We start from the raw sequence: 17,509 nt of genomic DNA on the forward strand, positions 1-17,509 counted from the left end.
CTACAACACCTACGTAAGAAACAGCTATAGGTCGTGGTGGTGGCGGTGGTGGTGGTGGTGGGAGTGGTGTGTGGTGGTGGTATATGTGGTGTGGTGGTGTGTGGTTCCCTTCGCCGTATAAGACGCACGTTGGCTAGTCTGTAAGTTTGTCTGGTAATGTAAAAATAGAGGTTAATGTAGAATGGATCTCTCTTGGCCCCCTTTCTAGGCTCATATCGGTCTCACTACGTTGGTTTCTGGTTTTAATTCGTGTTTACTTCGCTATATGAGACGCTACTTGGTGGTTTGGTCTGATACGTTTGTCAGGGTAATGTAAAAATATAAGTTAATGTAGGAAGGTTCTTCTCTGGCTCCCTATAAAGACTCATATCGTCTCACTACGTTGTTTTCTTGTTCAGTTTGTGTTTTTTTTTCCTTATATAAGACGCACGTTAGTTAGGTGTCGTGTTACGTTTGTTTGGTATAATGTAAAAATAGAAGGCGGTATAGAATGGATATCTAGTGGCCGTTTTTCAAGGCTTATATCGGCCTCACTAAGTTGTTTTTCTTGCATTGCGTGTATTTCTTCACCATATAAGACGCACGTGTGATAAAAAAAAAAAAAGCAAAAAGAGGTAGACTTGGGCGGAAAGAAAAGTTAGTAAAGAAAGTAAGTTGGAAGAAGAGAAGATTCGTTAAAGTAAGTTGGAAGAAGAGAAGATTCGTTAGAGTAAATTGAAGGAAGAGAAAATTCGTTTGAGTAAATTGAAAGAAGAGAAAATTCGTTAAAGTAAGTTAGAAGAGAAAATTCGTTAAAGTAAGTTGGCAGAAGAGAAAATTCGTTAGAGTAAATTGAAAGAAGAGAAAATTCGTTAAAGTAAGGAAGAAAAGTAAAGAATAAATAATAGTAAAAAAGAAAAGGAAAAGAAGAAAAGTTAAAATATGAAAAATACCCAAGAAAATTAACTGTGAAAGAAGACAGCTGGGTGTGTAGCCTACTAATGGTTCTGTAATATCCCCTGTTCACATTACATTTTGTTGTGTCTACGTAGTTTTGTTTTCAGTTTGTATTTGTAGTTATGAGTTCTTATTTTTTGCTATGTATTTCTGTTTCCTCTAAACCTATAAGAGAATGAAGAATGCTTGCCTAACTTCCCCTTTCCCGTCATTTATTGTTCTTTATATCTTAGTTTTGTTTTGATATATATGATTTTTTTTCTAATTATCTGCCCTTCTCTTCCTTACTCTCTATATTTTGCAGTTTTCTTTTAATATATATGATTTTTTTTCTAATTATCTGCTCTTCTCTTCCGTCTCTTCCTTACTCTCTATATCTTCCAGTTTTGTTTTGATATATATGATTTTTTTCTTTTAATTATCTGCCCTTCTCTTCCATCTCTTCCTTACTCTCTATATCTTCCAGTTTTGTTTTTATATATATGATTTTTTTCTTTTAATTATCTGCCCTTCTCTTCCGTCTCTTCCTTACTCTCTATATCTTACAGTTTTGTTTTTATATATATGATTTTTTTTTTCTAATTATCTGCCCTTCTCTTCCTTCTCTTCCTTTCTCTTATTTTCCAGCCACCACTTTATTTCTCTTCCTTTCCTTTCTCGTCTTCTTTTCCATTCATTTATTCATTCTTTTTGGGATCATTTTCTTTATGCATATTCACATTGTAGGCTCTTTCATTTTTACACTCTGTCCTGCCTGGGGGTTGGGATGGCATGTTCCTCCCTTCTCCCTTGTTGTTTACCTGCAACAATAAACAATCAATCAATCAATCATTTTTTTTTTTTTGCTACAAGCCGACCCGTTATTTGGAGAGGTATAAGTGATTGGGTGCTTGTCTAACTTTCTCTTTCATGTTATTTATTGTTCTCTTTTTGCGATCATTTTCTTTATGCATATTCACACTGTTGGCTCTATCATTTTTTTATTTTTTTATTTTTTTTGCTACAAGCCGACCCGTTATTTGGAGAGGTAAAAGTGATTGGATGCTTGTCTTTCTCTTTCATGTCATTTGTTGCCCTCTTTTTCCATATTCACATTATATATATTTTTTCTTGTTTTCCTTTTTCTGTTTCCATGTAAAATGTTTAATTCTTACGTTAAACAATTCTGCTTTTCTAGTTTTTTATTGTTTTCTTTTTTTTCTGTTTCCTTCTTGCGATAAATATTTCTGCTTCCTTGTCGGTCTATTTTCTTTTTCTTTTATTTCTCTTGTCTCATATTTTTTTTGTCTTACGATTAATATTTTTGCTCTGAGTCGTATTTTTTTTCATCTTCATCATTTTTTCTCTTTTCTAATATTTTCTCTTACGATTAATATTTTTGCCAAGTCTTTTTTTTGTGCTTTTCTCTTTTCCTTTTTCTTCTTTCTTGTCCTCTTTTGGTTTTTCGTTTCCTGTTTTCTAATGAAGTGTTTTTCTCTTATGCTAATCACCTTTGCTGCCCTCTGACTATTCTGTTACACACACACACACACACACACACACACACACACACACACAGGTATCACATCACTCATTAGTATGTGAAACAGCACCTTATCAACCTTCCTCACACCTGTACTCCTTCAATTGGTAACTATAATTAAACCTTTCATTAAATTACCTTGAGTATTTTTTTACCTTCATTACTTTTCTCATTACCTCTTGTACAATTAGTGATTTTAATATCCTTTCATTTTTATCAACTATAGTAATTTCCTCTCTTTCATTAACCTTATTATTACCTGTATCATTAACAACCTTTCATCAGTTAACTATAGTAATTTTTTTTCTTAATTTACCTCCTCATTATGTATGTCAATAATTATTAGTACTCTTAATGACCTTTCTTCGTAATTATCTATAGTCATTTCTCTAATTAATTATCCTTCTTTTTACCTGTCAGTCAATTAGTAACTTAGCAACCTTTCATCAGTTAACTCTATTTTCTCTATGTAATTAACTTTCTTATTTAACTTTCATTCAATTCGTAACAGCGACAACCTTCCTTTTCAATTATCTAAAGTAATTTATCTCCTTAAATATCCTTCTTTTAACCTTTCATTCAATTATTAACATCGACAACCTTCCTCTTTAATTGTCTATAGTATTTTCTCTGCTTGATTTACCTTCATTTTTACCTTCCAATCAATTCGTAACATCAACAAGTTTCCCTCAGTTATCTTCAGTATTTTCTCTGTAATCAACCTTCTGTCTACCTGTCTGGGGCTCAAAAACAACCATTAGCAATAATAATAATAATAGTAATGGTGACAATAATCGCAGTGGCATATCATGAGTGTTCTGGCACCTATAGTTCTGTTGTTTCGTCTATGGCACAGTGTTATATGGCGTAGTGAAGTAGCTGTATTGTTATCATTATTTTTTTGTTTTTTTTGGTGAGAATTTGTCAGGAATAGAAAAAAATATATATCTGTCTATCTATCTGGTGTTTTTCTATGTTTTGTTTTTGTTTTCTTTTCTGGGTTTTGAAGTTCTTATTATTTGTGTTTTCTTTTTTTTCCTTTTTCTTTACATAATTATTTTTTTCTATATTTTCTTCCTTTCTTTCTTTCTTTCTTTCTCATCACACTGCCTCCCATTCTCATTTTTCTCTTCTCCTTTTCTTCCTTTCCTCCTCTGTTCTTTATTTTCCTCTTCAATTTTCTCCTTCATCCATTCTTTCCCACTTTCTTCTTTTCAATCTTGTTTCCTTCCTCTCATCCATTTTTTCTAATTATCTGCCTTTCTCTTCTTTTCCATGCACCACTTTCTTTCTCTTCCGCTTTTCCATCCATCATCTTTATTTTCCTTCCTCTTCTTTACTTCTCTTTCTTTCTCTTTTTCATTTCCATCCACTGTGTCCTTTTTCTTCCCTTCCTTCCCTTCTCTCCTTTTCTTTTCTCTCCTATCTATCCAAACATTTATTTCCTCCCTTCCTCTTCTTCTATTCTCCGCTTCCCTTCCTTCCCTTCTCTTTTCTCTCCTATCCACACATTTATTTCCTCCCTTCCTCTTCTTCTATTCTCCGCTTCCCTTCCGTCCACCGTCCCAGCCCGCCAGTCCTCCACGTCCCTTCACAAATACAAAGTCGGGGCACACTTAGGAGATATCGTTAAGTTTCTGCTGCTCTGGCTCCTGTCCTTGAGGCTTCGGCTTGGCCCACTCTTGAAGGTCTCCCGAGCCGAAGATAGTGTAGAAGATGGCCTCGAAAGCGAAGATGCCGAAGGTGATGAAGAAGATGACGCGCCAGGCTTCCACGGTTTGCTAGAAGATGGGGAAGAAGAGGGAGAAATGGTTAGAGGGTTAGAGAATGGATGAGTGTGCGTGTGATGTGGTTTTCAGGTTTAAATGTCTATGTTTTTTGCTGTTTCTGGGTTTAGTTGTTTATATTTTCAAGTGGGTCTTTGTCTATCTTCATTATCATTAGTTGTTTTATTAGTTTAGTTAGCCTTTTCAAATGTGGTTCCCTATGTCTGGTGTTAATGTACTCCATCCTGTCCTGATAAAGGTTCTAATTTCACCTCTCCATCTGGTGTTAGTGTACTCCATCCTGCTCTGGTAAAGGTTCTAATTCCACCTCTCACTTGATTCTGTTTGCCTGGTGTTAGTGTACTCCTGCCCTGGTAAAGGTTCTAATTCCACTTCTCCACCTGGTTTTCCATCTGGTGTTAGTGTACTCCTGCCCTGGTAAAGGTTCTAATTCCACTTCTCCACCTGGTTTTCCGTCTGGTGTTAGTGTACTCCATCCTGCCCCGGTAAAGGTTCTAATTCCACTTCTCCACCTGGTTTTCTGTCTGGTGTTAGTGTACTCCATCCTGTCTCGGTAAAGGTTCAAATTCCACTTCTCCACCTGGTTTTCTGTCTGGTTTTAGTGTACTCCATCCTGCCCAAGTAAAGGTTCTAATTCCACTTCTTCATCACCTGGTTTTTTGCCTGGTGTTTTAGTGTACTCCATCCTGCCCCAGTAAAGGTTCCAATTCCACTTATCCACCTGGTTTTCTGCCTGGTGTTAATGTACTCCATCCAACCCCTGCATGTAAAGGCTCCAATTCCACCTCTCCACTTGATTCTGCGTGTTTGGTGTTAGTGTACTCTCTTCTGCTACAGTAAAGGTTCTAATTCCACCTCTCCGCCTGGCCCTCTGTCTGGTGTTAGTGTACTCCATCCTACCCCTGTAAAGGTTCTAATTCCACCTCTCCACTTGATTCTCTGTCTGTCTGGTGTTAGTGTACTCTATTCTGCTACAGTAAAGGTTCTAACTCCACCTCTCCACCTGGTCCTCTGTCTGGTGTTAGTGTACTCTATTCTGCTACAGTAAAGGTTCTAATTCCACCTCTCCACCTGGTCTTCTCTCTCTGTCTGGTGTTTGTTTACTCAATCCTGTCCTGGTAAGGGTTCTAATTCCACCTCTTCACCTGATTCTGTCTGGTGTTAGTGTACTCCATCCTGCCCCAGTAAAGGTTCTAATTCCACCTCTCCACTTGGTTATCTGTCTGTCTGGTGTTAGAGTACGTCATCCTACCCCAATAAAGCCGCTAATTCCACTTCTCCACCTGGTTCTCTCTCTCTGGTGCTAGTGTACTCCATCCTCCCCAAGTAAAGGTTCTAATTCCACCTCTCTACCCGGTAAAGGTTCTAATTCCGCCTCTCCACCTTGTTCTTAGTCTGGTGTTAGTGTACTCCATCCTACCTTAATAAAGGCCCTAATTCCATCTCTCCATTGACATTCATCAACCCAACATGACCTATACAAGCCCACATCCTGACCTTAACCAGTCCACTTACGTTGCCATGGGTCATGAAACCGACGAAGGAAGGTACAATGATGCCAGGAAGGGTTGCGAAGGTGTTGGAGATGCCCATGAGGGTGCCAGCGAAGGGCGGGGCAATGTCGATGTGGTTGGAGAGGAAGCCGGAGTACATGCCCCCCACGAACATGGTGCCGAGGGTCAGGAGTGCCACGGCCAGGTCAGTGTTGCAGCCGACGTAGGTGACGCCGATCAGGCATATGGATGGGGGCACGGAAGCTGGGAGGGAAAGTGTGTGAGAGATTTACATAGGTTTATATAGATGTTTTGCGGAGACTTAGATACATAGATGGATAGAGATGACGCAGAGGAGGGTGACTGAGGAAAATGAAAATCAAAATAAAGAATAGAGGAGGAAAGGAGGAAGAGAAGGAAAAGAGAACTATAAGAAAGAGATGCCGTGTGATGAGAATGAAAGAAAGAAGAGGAAGACAAATTTTTTTTATAGATGGAGGTATGGAAACTGAGAGAGAGAGAGAGAGAGAGAGAGAGAGAGAGAGAGAGAGAAACGGGAAAATAAGGTATAGAGAATAGATAAGGATGATAAAGGAGAGATGATGAATGGAAAGATTGGAAAGGAAAGGGAAAAGAAAAGGAGAGGGACGGGAATTGAGATTGGAAAGAACGGGAAATGGGGAATGGGAAATGGGAATGGGAATTGGGGAATGGGAAATGGAAGTGGAATGAGAAATTGGAACAGGAATTGGAAATGGGGAATGGGGAATGGGGAATGGGAAATGGATGTGGAATGAGAAACTGGAACAGGAATTGGGGAATGGGAAATGGGGAATGGGAAATGGAATGAGAAATGAGAACAGGAATTGGGGAATGGGAAATGGAAGTGGAATGAGAAATTGGAACAGGAATTGGGGAATGGGAAATGGGGAATGGGGAATGGGAAATGGATGTGGAATGAGAAATTGGAACAGGAATTGGGGAATGGGAAATGGAAGTGGAATGAGAAATGAGAACAGGAATTGGGGAATGGGAGATGGGAAATGGAAGTGGAATGAGATATCTGAATGGGAATTGGGGAATGGGAAATGGAAGTGGAATGAGAAATGAGAACGGTAATTGAGGAATGGGCAGAGCTGGGATTCTGTAGAAAAAATCTACCACCGGTATCGGTAGTCGGTAGCGAGCCGCGTCCAATCGGTATCGGTAGATCGGTAGATTTTTCAGAAATCTACCGATCGGTATAGATTCGGTATCGGTAGATTAAAAAACTATAATTATATAATAAAAAAATGCTTTTAAAGGCCCATAACACACTTTTTAAGTTATTTCTCTCTTATTTCGGTTAACTTAAGAATAGAAGTAAATTAGAGTCTTTTAATACCTTTTTTAAGTTCAAAAATACATAACTTATTTAATAAATGAATTTCTCCCTCAAAAAATAAACATCAAACTGATTAAGTTTGTGTCATCAATTTGGAGCCTAACCTAACAGAGCCTCACTCCCATGGCCTCTGCCCAGGACACGTCCTCAAGTCCACAGGGGGAAGGAGACGCTGCCTCCACACCTCACCTCTCCCCCACGCTGCCTCACACGTGACACTGGCTTACGTGACTAGCCTCACTCTGCCGCGTCCCTCTTACAGGGTTCACACACTCCTACACACGGGCCCCGCCGCGCCACATACAAAACACTCACTCAACACACAGCATATCCTAACCTCTGGTTCGTAACAATATGATTAAATAGTTCACTGACTTGATCAAAACTTTTTTAATGTAAAATACAGTTTAAAAAAGGAAAATCACTTGAAAAGTTAAAAGCACAAAACGATTAAGTGCTGCTGCCGCGGCGGGTGGACTTAAAAACACTGCCACTTAAAACACTAGGCGATGAGGCTGAGCACGTTGTCGAGAGCGTAGGAGCTAGAGCGTAGGTGTAGGCTGCTCGCGTCGGCAGGCCAAACAAGAGTGGGGCTCCCGCCAAAACTTTTGGCGGGAGCGAGAATCTGCTAGGTCGTGGCTGCCTCTGATTGGCTGAGAACGCCCAGAACGGCCGGTGATTGGCTAAGCGTGATGACGTCAAAGTAATACCTGGAATTTCCTGCTAACTGCTTCCCATAGATGCGCTCGAACGTGTTGAAACTTGTCCGTTTCATTTTGCCGGGGTCGTCTTCTCTTAAGTCTTAACAAAAAAGTCCCGCGCTCGCTTTTTCAATCTACCGATACCGATTGACTGCCAATCATGCGATCGGTAGCGGTATTCGGTAGTTTCTTCAAAATACCGAATGATCGGTATCGGTAGCAGTAATCTACCGCCGGTAGTACCGATCCCAAATGTCAATCGGTAGTCCCAGCTCTGGGAATGGGAAATGGAAGTGGAATGAGCTATGGGAATGGGAATAGGGGAATGGGAAATGGAAGTGGAATTATAAATGGGAATGGGAATTGGGGAATGGGAAATGGAAGTGGAATTATAAATGGGAATGGGAATTGGGGAATGGGAAATGGGAAATGGAAGTGGAATGAGAAATTGGAATGGGAAATGGAAGTGCAATGAGAAAGGGAATAGGAAATGGGGAATGGGAAATGGAAGTGGAATGAGAAATGGGAATGGGAAATAGGGAATGGAAAATGGGGAATGGGAATTGGGGAATGGGAAATAGGGAATGGGATATAGGAAATGGGAAATGGGAAATGAGGAAAGGGAAATGGGGAATGGGAAGTGGGGAATGGGAAATGGAAGTGGAATGAGAAATGGGAATGGGAAATAGGGAATGGGAAATGGGGAATGGGAAATAGGGAATGGGAAATGGGGAAAGGGAAATAGGGAATGGGAAATGGGGAATGGGAAGTAGGTAATGGGAAATGGGGAATGGGAAATGGTAGTGGAATAAAAATGGGAATGGGAAATGGGGAATGGGAAATATGGAATGGGACATGGAAAATAGGGAATGGGAAATAAGGAATGGGAAATGGGAAATGGGAAATAGGGAATGGGAAATGGGGAATGGGAAATGGACATGGATTGGGGAATGGGAAATGGGGAGTGAGAAATAGGGAATGGAGAATGGGAAATGTAAGTGGAATGATATGGGAATGGGAAATGGGGAATGGGAAATAGAAGTGGAATGAGATACGAGAATGGGAATTGAGGAATGGGAAATAGGGAATGGGAATGGGAAATAGGAAATGGGAAATAGGGAATGGGAAATGGGGAATGGGAAATAGGGAATGGGAAATGGGAATGAGAAATAGATAATGGAAAATGGAAGTGGAATGAGAAATGGGAATGGGAAATAGGGAATGGAAAATGGGAATGGTAAATGAAATGGGAAATGGGAATGGGAAATAGGAAATAGAAAATGTATATGGGGTCAGAAATGGGAATGAAAAGAATGGGAAATGGGAATGGGAAATGAGAATTGGAAATGAAAAATGGGAAATGGGAAACGGAACGGGAAATGGGATTTTTTTTTCTTTTTTTTTTTTTTTACGTTGTTGCCTATTGCGCCGGTAGGCATCTTCCCGGTGGGGCCTGATGGTCGGCCCAAGGCTTCTTCCAGGTGGGGCATGATGGTCGGCCCAGCCCGTTCTGGCGCAGGCGAGTGTTTATAGTGGCGCCATCTTGCATTGGCTCATGCTGCCCCCCGGAACTCGTTCTTGATTCGCTTGGACGGCTTCCTCTAGAGTCCGGGTTGATGGGAATTGGGGAATGGGAAATGGAATGGAAAATGGGAAATGGGGAATGGAAAATGGGAAATGGGGAATTTGAATGGGAATGGAAAATGGGAAATGGGGAAATGGAAAATGGAAAATGGGAAAATGGAATGGGAAATGGAAAATGGAAAATGGGATGGGAAATGGGAAATGGAAAATGGGAATGGGAAATGGGATGGGAAATTAAATGGAAGATGGGATGGGAAATGGAATGGGAAATGGGAATGGGAAATGGGATGGGAAGTGGGAAACGGAAAATGGGAATGGGAAATGGGATGGGAAATTAAATGGAAGATGGGATGGGAAATGGAATGGGAATTGGGAATGGGAAATGGAAAATGGGAATGGGAAATGGGATGGGAAATTAAATGGAAGATGGGATGGGAAATGGAGTGGGAAATGGAAATGGGAAATGGGAATGGGAAATGGGATGGGAAGTGGGAAATGGAAAATGGGAATGGGAAATGGGATGGGAAATTAAATGGAAGATGGGATGGGAAATGGAATGGGAAATGGGAATGGGAAATGGAAAATGGGAATGGGAAATTAAATGGAAAATGGGAATGGGAATGGGAAATGGGAGTGGGAAATGAGAAACGGGAATGGAAAATGGAATGGGAACTGGGAATGGGAAATAGAAATGGAAAGAATGGAAAAGAGAAATTGACGAAGGAAAGGAGAGAGAGAAACGGGAAAATAATTTAAAGAGAACGGACAAGGATGTGGAAGGAGAAATATAGAAAGATATTTTTATCTAACACTTGTTGCACACTGAAGCTTATGCCGGCAAAACACATTCTAAAATTAAGTCACACTTTTCATAAAAAAAACGAGTGGATGGGGTGTATTCAACTGGGTGCCCTGCCCTACCCATATTGAATCACACCATAAAACTTATTGCACATTGAAGCTTATATTTTATAAGCTTCAATGTGCAATAAGTTTTATGCTGTGATTCAATATGGTTCTGTATTTTGAAGGCGCATATATAAGCTTCAATGTGCAATAAGTTTCATGCTGTGATTCAATATGGTTCTGTATTTTGTAGGCACATATATAAGCTTCAATGTGCAATAAGTTTCATGCTGTGATTCAATATGGTTCTGTATTTTGTAGGCACATATATAAGCTTCAATGTGCAATAAGTTTCATGCTGTGATTCAATATGGTTCTGTATTTTGTAGGCACATATATAAGCTTCAATGTGCATAAGTTTTATGCTGTGATTCAATATGGTTCTGTATTTTGAAGGCACATATATAAGCTTCAATATTTATACAGTATGTGCCTACAAAATACAGTCTTGGAAAAAAAATCGAAGATACTATTTCTTGCTATGTGAGGTCAAAGGTCACACTTCAATAAAAAAAGTTATTTGACCTTGCACAGAAAAAGTCATATAAGCTAAGGTGTAGAGGTCTCCAAGAGTTTTAAAATGGTGCTTTAATGGAGTCTCTAGGTGGTCTGGTAGCCGAGATATTGACTGCTGACCAACGGCATTACACCCCGAAAATGACCTCCTGGGTCAAATTACACTGTGTCATAGCACAGGAACGGTGCGATCTAGAAAATTAATACGTATATGTTTTAACTCACCTCGGTGAGATCTATAAGCCTATACCAGATTTGAACAAAATCCGAGATGGGCCCGGAAAATCCTTCGCCTCAATACAAGCATATATAATTCTCATGTTTCTTTAATCTAGTCAAGGTCTAACTTCCTTTCTTTTCTCCCTAGAATAGATAAAGATAAGAAAGGAGAGATAGATAGAGATAGATAAAAATACAGACAGAGATATAATTCCCATGTTTAATCCAGTCCACGTCTAACTTCCTTTCTTTCCCCTTTTCTTTCCTCCCCTCTTCAGTACACGACGTCGCCGCTTACCGAGGAAGGTGGCGAATTTCCTGGCGAAAGTTGTCGTGATGATGTTGCGGGTTCGAAGTGCGTCGAGGATGTTGGCGAGGATCATTGTGAAGATCCACATGCACAGGAACGGAACAGCGGACAGGGCGGCGTTCTGAAGGGAGAAGTGAAGGGTGTTAAGGCTGAGGAAGGGGACGGCACACACACACACACACACACACAACAATAGCTCTGCCCTGACAGGCTCTAGCCTGCAGGCGGAGGTTCGAGCCCGGGGCCCCTCCCAAGCAGAGAATTTTCCGCTGACAAGGAGCGGTTACTGTGTGTGTGTGGTGTGTGAACGTCCCGGCGCCGGCAGTGCCCAGAGATCAACTATAATGAGACTTGCTCTAGCCAGGAGGGTAGGGGAGACCGGGGCTAGTTGCATCCAGTTGTAGGCTGATACTCTTATTTTTTTCAGTGTGTAACAACAGGTGGCGCCGAGTTTCTCGGTGCGCGCGTGCGTCACCATCGGCTTGAAGACCACCTCGAACAAGCCTCTGCAAACTGGGGCAAGAAAACCCATTTTGGACCCCTTTAGTAATTATTCTGAAAGAAAATTTTCATACACCTTGCAGAAAGCATAACATTACTTGGTTATTTGATTTAGGTGTAGACTTTGTTTTTCGAGAATTTGATTGCATGACGTAAATTGCGTCGGAAAGTATAAAGGTCGGGTCAGGGCTAGTTGTTATCAGGCGTGGAATGCAAAGAATGGTCCCATGAGGAATGCACAAATGGAGATGACTGTTATGTACGCCACCTCTGTGATTCTGATGTTGAATAAAAAAGGCGTGACAACACAACATGGAGGAAGGATCAGAACTTGTTACAGATCATTATTAATCTTGAGCGAGTTTTATTCTGTTTATAAGTTTTCCCAATATCACTAGATCGGAAATTATGTTGCTTTCGTTAGTGATTCACTGTACTACCTAAATTGAGTTTCTGAGTGGTGTTTCTAGAAAATCTTTATTCATCATTTATTTGTAACAACTTACCCCTGCATGGTATGTAACAACACGCCCCGCGTATGGGGCAAGTTGCATACAAAGAGTTAACACTACATATTTTGTCATTTCTCCGGAATGAAAAAAGATACTGTTTCTGTTTAATGTTTACAATAATAGACATAATAAACTTCCACCAGTAATTTTTTTTTTTTAATTTTCGGTGTATTTTTTTTATGGGGCAGCAAAAATGCTAGAATTGTAACAACTAGGCCCCAGTCTCCCCTACTTGCTGGCGATGATGAGGCCAGCTCGTGATCAGGCCGTGGTGAATTACACACACACACACACACACACACACACACACACACAGTCCCTCCCAATCCATTCACTCGCCTTCCCTTCCCTTTCCTTCCTATCCCCTTCCTTCGCGTCTTTCCGTCCCATCTCTTGTTTCCCTCCCATTCCCTCCCTTCCCGTCCCTCGCTTTACTCACCGACTGGATGTCAAACTTGAGGATGTATCGCATGTAGGTCGGCAGCTTCACCAGCAGCATGTACCAGCCCCAGTTGCTGCACGTGTGGGCGACGATGATGGCCCACACAGGCATGGACTTGGCAACACTCTTCCAGGGCACTGACGGTTTCTGTGGGGGAGAGAGGGAGGGATTGACACTCCTAAACGTTTGTGGCTCTTGTTACGAACGTTTTTCAAGGCCACAGAGGAGCTACGTCGGGTTGCCATGAGTGTTTTTCCCATTCACAGCGCGGAAGTTTAATTCATTTTGCTTTTTATCACACGACCGTCTTATACAGCGAAGTAAACACGAATTGAAACCAGAAAACAACTTAGTGAGAGCGATATGAGCTTTGAAAGGGGCCAGAATAGAAGGTTGGCATTCTATATCAACTTCTATTTTTGTATCAACCTGACAAACGCAACACGCCAACTAACTAACGTGCGTCTTATATGGTGAAAAATATCCGAATTGCAAGAAAAACAACGTAGTAAGGGCGATATGAGCCTTGAAAGGGGCCAGAAAAGTAGGTTGGCATTCTATATCAACTTCTATTTTTGCATCAACCTGACAAACGTAACACGCCAACTAACTAACGTGCGTCTTATACGGTGAAAAAACATCCGAAGTGCAAGAAAAACAACGTAGTAAGGGCGATATGAGCCTTGAAAGGGGCCAGAAAATTAGGTTGGCATTCTATATCAACTTCTATTTTTGCATCAACCTGACAAACGTAACACGCCAACTAACTAACGTGCGTCTTATACGGTGAAAAAATATCCGAAGTGCAAGAAAAACAACGTAGTAAGGGCGATATGAGCCTAGAAAGGAGCCAGAATAGAAGGTTGGCATTTTATATCAACTTCTATTTTTACATCAACCTGACAAATGCAACACGCCAACTAACTAACGTGCGTCTTATATGGTGAAAAAATATCCGAAATGCAAGAAAAACGACGTAGTAAGGGCGATAAGAGCCTTGAAAGCGGCCACGAGAGATCCATTCTATACTACCTTCAATTCTTGCATCATACCAAACAAGCGTAACATGGTAAGTGACTTGATAACTAACTTAACTACCCTTACAACTTCTGCGAGAGCCTGTTGATGTAGATGGACAACGCTTCCTTGCTTCCTAGTTTGATAATATGGACTTGAGACTGAGAGAGAGAAGGAAGGAAAGGTGGTATGTGAGGGTTTCTTGAGGTGGAGTTGAGTGAGTGGATGTTCTTTTTTTTAACAACAAAGAAGACAGCTCAGGAGCACAAAAAAAGGAAACAATAATAAAAAAGCCCGCTACTCGCTGCTCCTAAAAAGAATCCAAGGAGGTGGCCGAAAGAGGGGTCCATTTCGAGAGGAGAGGTGTCCTGATACCCTCCTCTTGAAAGAGTTCAAGTCGTAGGCAGGAGGAAATACAGATGAAGGAAGATTGTTTCAGAGTTTACCAGCGTGAGGGATGAAAGAGTGAAGATGCTGGTTAACTCTTGCATAAGGGATTTGGACAGTAAAGGGATGAGCATGAGAAGAAAGCCGTGTGGAGCGTGGCCGCGGGAGGGGGGAGGCATGCAGTTAGCAAGTTCAGAAGAGCAGTCAGCATGAAAATAACGATAGAAGATAGAAAGAGAGGCAACATCGCGGCGGATTTTAAGAGGTAGAAGACTATCAGTAAGAGGAGGAGAGCTTATGAGACGAAGAGCCTTAGACTCCACTCTGTCCAAAAGAGCTGTGTGAGTTCGCGTGAGAGGTGGAAAAGGGTGGATAAGTGAAGTTTTGCGGAAGAGAGACAGTAAATATGAGTTTGTGAGGCAGAAAAAAAGTTAGTATGAATGAGGTTTTAGATATGAGTTTGTGAGAGGTGGAAAGGGTGAATGAGTGAGGTTTTGAGGGTGAGAAAGATTAAGTATGGGTTTGTGAGGTAAAGGTGAATAAATATGAGTTTCGTGAGGGAGATATAGGTTAGTATGGAGAATGAAGGGGTGGAGGGAGGGGGAAAGAAGGGAAGGAAGGAAGGAGGGAAAGAAAAAAAGAAAGGAGGGAAGGAAAGAAAGAAGGAAAGATAAAGAAGGAAGGAAGGAAGGAAGGATAAAAGAAAGGAGGGAAGGAGAGAAGGAAGGAAGAAAGGAAAGAAAGAAAGAAAGAAGGAAGGAGGGAAGGAAAAAAAGGAGGGAAGGAGAAAAAGGAAGGAAGGAAGGAAGGAAAGAAAGAAGGAAGGAAGGAAGGATAAAAGAAAGGAGGGAAGGAGAGAAGGAAGGAAGAAAGGAAAGAAAGAAAGAAGGAAAGAAGGAGGGAAGGAAAAAAGAAAGGAGGGAAGGAGAGAAGGAAGGAAGGAAGGAAGGAGGGAAGGGGAAAGAAGGGAAGGAAGGAAGGAGAGAAAGAAGGAAGGAAAGAAAGAAGGAAGGAAGGAAAACGGGAGTAAAAATGGATGAGTAAGTGAGAAATGAATGAGGAAGAGAGATGAATGAGAGGAAGAATGAAATAAACTGAGTAAAGATGAGGTGAGTGAGTGAGAAATGGGTAAAAGAGAATGAGATGAACATAATCCTTCTCTAAAACGATCCAGTCCTACCCTAACACTACCCAAACCCTTTAATACGGTCTAATTCCTTTCTAATACTAATCAATTCTCTCCTACCACCACCCAATCCATTAACACTACCCAATTCTCTTCTACCACCACCCAATCCATTAACACTACCCAATTCTCTTCTACCACCACCCAATCCATTAACACTACCCAATTCCCCTCTACCACCACCCAATCCATTAACACTACCCAATTCCCCTCTACCACCACCCAATCCATTAACACTACCCAATTCTCTCCTACCACCACCCAATCCATTAACACTACCCAATTCTCTTCTACCACCACCCAATCCATTAACACTACCCAATTCTCTCCTACCACCACCCAATCCATTAACACTACCCAATTCTCTCCTACCACCACCCAATCCATTAACACTACCCACTTCTCCTACCACCACCCAATCCATTAACACTACCCAACTTCTACCACCACCCAATCCATTAACACTACCCAATTCTCTTCTACCACCACCCAATCCATTAACACTACCCAATTCTCCTCTACCACCACCCAATCCATTAACACTACCCAATTCTCCTCTACCACCACCCAATCCATAAACACTACCCAATTCTCCTCTACCACCACCCAATCCCTTTTAAAACTACCCAATCTCTTTTAATAATATCGAATCCCTTTATTACAATACTTAACCCTCTTCTATCACTTAGCAACCCTCTATCACTACCCAATCCTCCTCTAACACAACCCAATCCCTTTTAAAACTACTCAATCCCTTTTAATAATATCGAATCCCTTTATTACAATACTTAACCCTCTTCTATCATTAACCAACCCTCTAACACTACCTAATCCTCCTCTAACACATCCCAATCCCTTTTAAAACTACCCAATCCCTTTTAATAAGATCGAATTCCATTTTAATAATACTTAACCCTCTTCTACCACTATCCAACAGTCTATCACTACCTAATCCTCCTCTAACACATCCCAATCCCTTTTAAAAGTACTCAATCCCCTTTAATAATATCGAATCCCCTTATAATAATACTTGACCCTCCTCTACCACTACCCAGTCCTCTAACCCTACCCAATCCTCCTCTAACACAACTCAATCCCTTTTAAAACTACTCAATCCCCTTTAACAAGATCGAATTCCATTTTCATAATACTTAACCCTCTTCTATCATTAACCAACCCTCTATCACTACCCAATCCTCCTCTTACACAACCCAATCCCTTTTAAAACTACCCAATCCCTTTTAATAATATCGAATCCCTTTCAAATAATACTTGACCCTCTTCTAACACAACCCAATCCACAAACCCTACCCAATCCTCCTCTAACACAACTCTATCCCTTTTAAAACTACTCAATCCCTTTTAATAAGATCGAATTCCATTTTATTAATACTTAACCCTCTTCTACCACTATCCAACAGTCTATCACTACCTAATCCTCCTCTAACACATCCCAATCCCTTTTAAAACTACCCAATCCCTTTTAATAAGATCAAATTCCATTTTAATAATACTTAACCCTTTTCTACCACTAACCAACCCTATATCACTACCCAATCCTCCTCTAACATCACCCAATCCCTTTTAAAACTATTCGATTCCTTTTAATAAGATCGAATCCCTTTATAATAATACTTGACCCTCCTCCAACACTACCCAATCCACTAACCCTACCCAATCCTCCTCTAACACAACCCAATCCCTTTTAAAACTACTCAATCCCCTTTAACACGATCGGATCCCCTTACCTCAGTCTTCTGCACGGTGCCAAGGGACTCTTCAATGTACTTCCTCTCAGCTCGGGAGATGCGCGGATGCAGGGCGGGTGAGTCATACACGAAGATGAGCCACAAGATGTACCTGGTTGAGGAGGAGGAGGAGGAGGAGGGAGGAAGGAAGGAAAAGGTTAGATTCATGATGTTTTAAGTATACGTTTTTGTTCTCTCTCTCTCTCTCTCTCTCTCTCTCTCTCTCTCTCTCTCTCTCTCTCTCTCTCTCTCTCTCTCTCTCTCTCTCTCTCTCTCTCTCTCTCTCTTGCTATCACTTCCGTTCTCTCACTCTTGTGTAATCAATTTTTTTCTCTCCGTCTCTCTAATGTGTTTTCTT

The 17,509-nt window shown here is 41.0% G+C and overlaps 1 protein-coding gene across 3 annotated transcripts in view; it reads right to left on the bottom strand.

The window, feature by feature from the left end:
* Positions 1 to 3,215: 3,215 nt before the first annotated feature.
* Positions 3,216 to 17,509, bottom strand: part of LOC126993113 (putative inorganic phosphate cotransporter) — a 61,887-nt gene continuing 47,593 nt past the window's right edge. For all 3 annotated transcript variants that reach the window (XM_050851969.1, XM_050851970.1, XM_050851977.1), the window contains 5 exons: positions 17,152 to 17,263; positions 12,811 to 12,960; positions 11,347 to 11,479; positions 5,761 to 6,002; positions 3,216 to 4,239 (listed from right to left, as the gene is read on the bottom strand). In XM_050851969.1, coding sequence (XP_050707926.1) covers positions 4,075 to 4,239; positions 5,761 to 6,002; positions 11,347 to 11,479; positions 12,811 to 12,960; positions 17,152 to 17,263 — 802 coding nt within the window. In that variant the 3' untranslated portion in view covers positions 3,216 to 4,074. The remainder of the gene's footprint in view (positions 4,240 to 5,760; positions 6,003 to 11,346; positions 11,480 to 12,810; positions 12,961 to 17,151; positions 17,264 to 17,509) is intronic.

This window comes from Eriocheir sinensis, chromosome 7, assembly GCF_024679095.1.
Source record: "Eriocheir sinensis breed Jianghai 21 chromosome 7, ASM2467909v1, whole genome shotgun sequence".
Lineage (NCBI taxonomy): Eukaryota > Metazoa > Arthropoda > Malacostraca > Decapoda > Varunidae > Eriocheir > Eriocheir sinensis.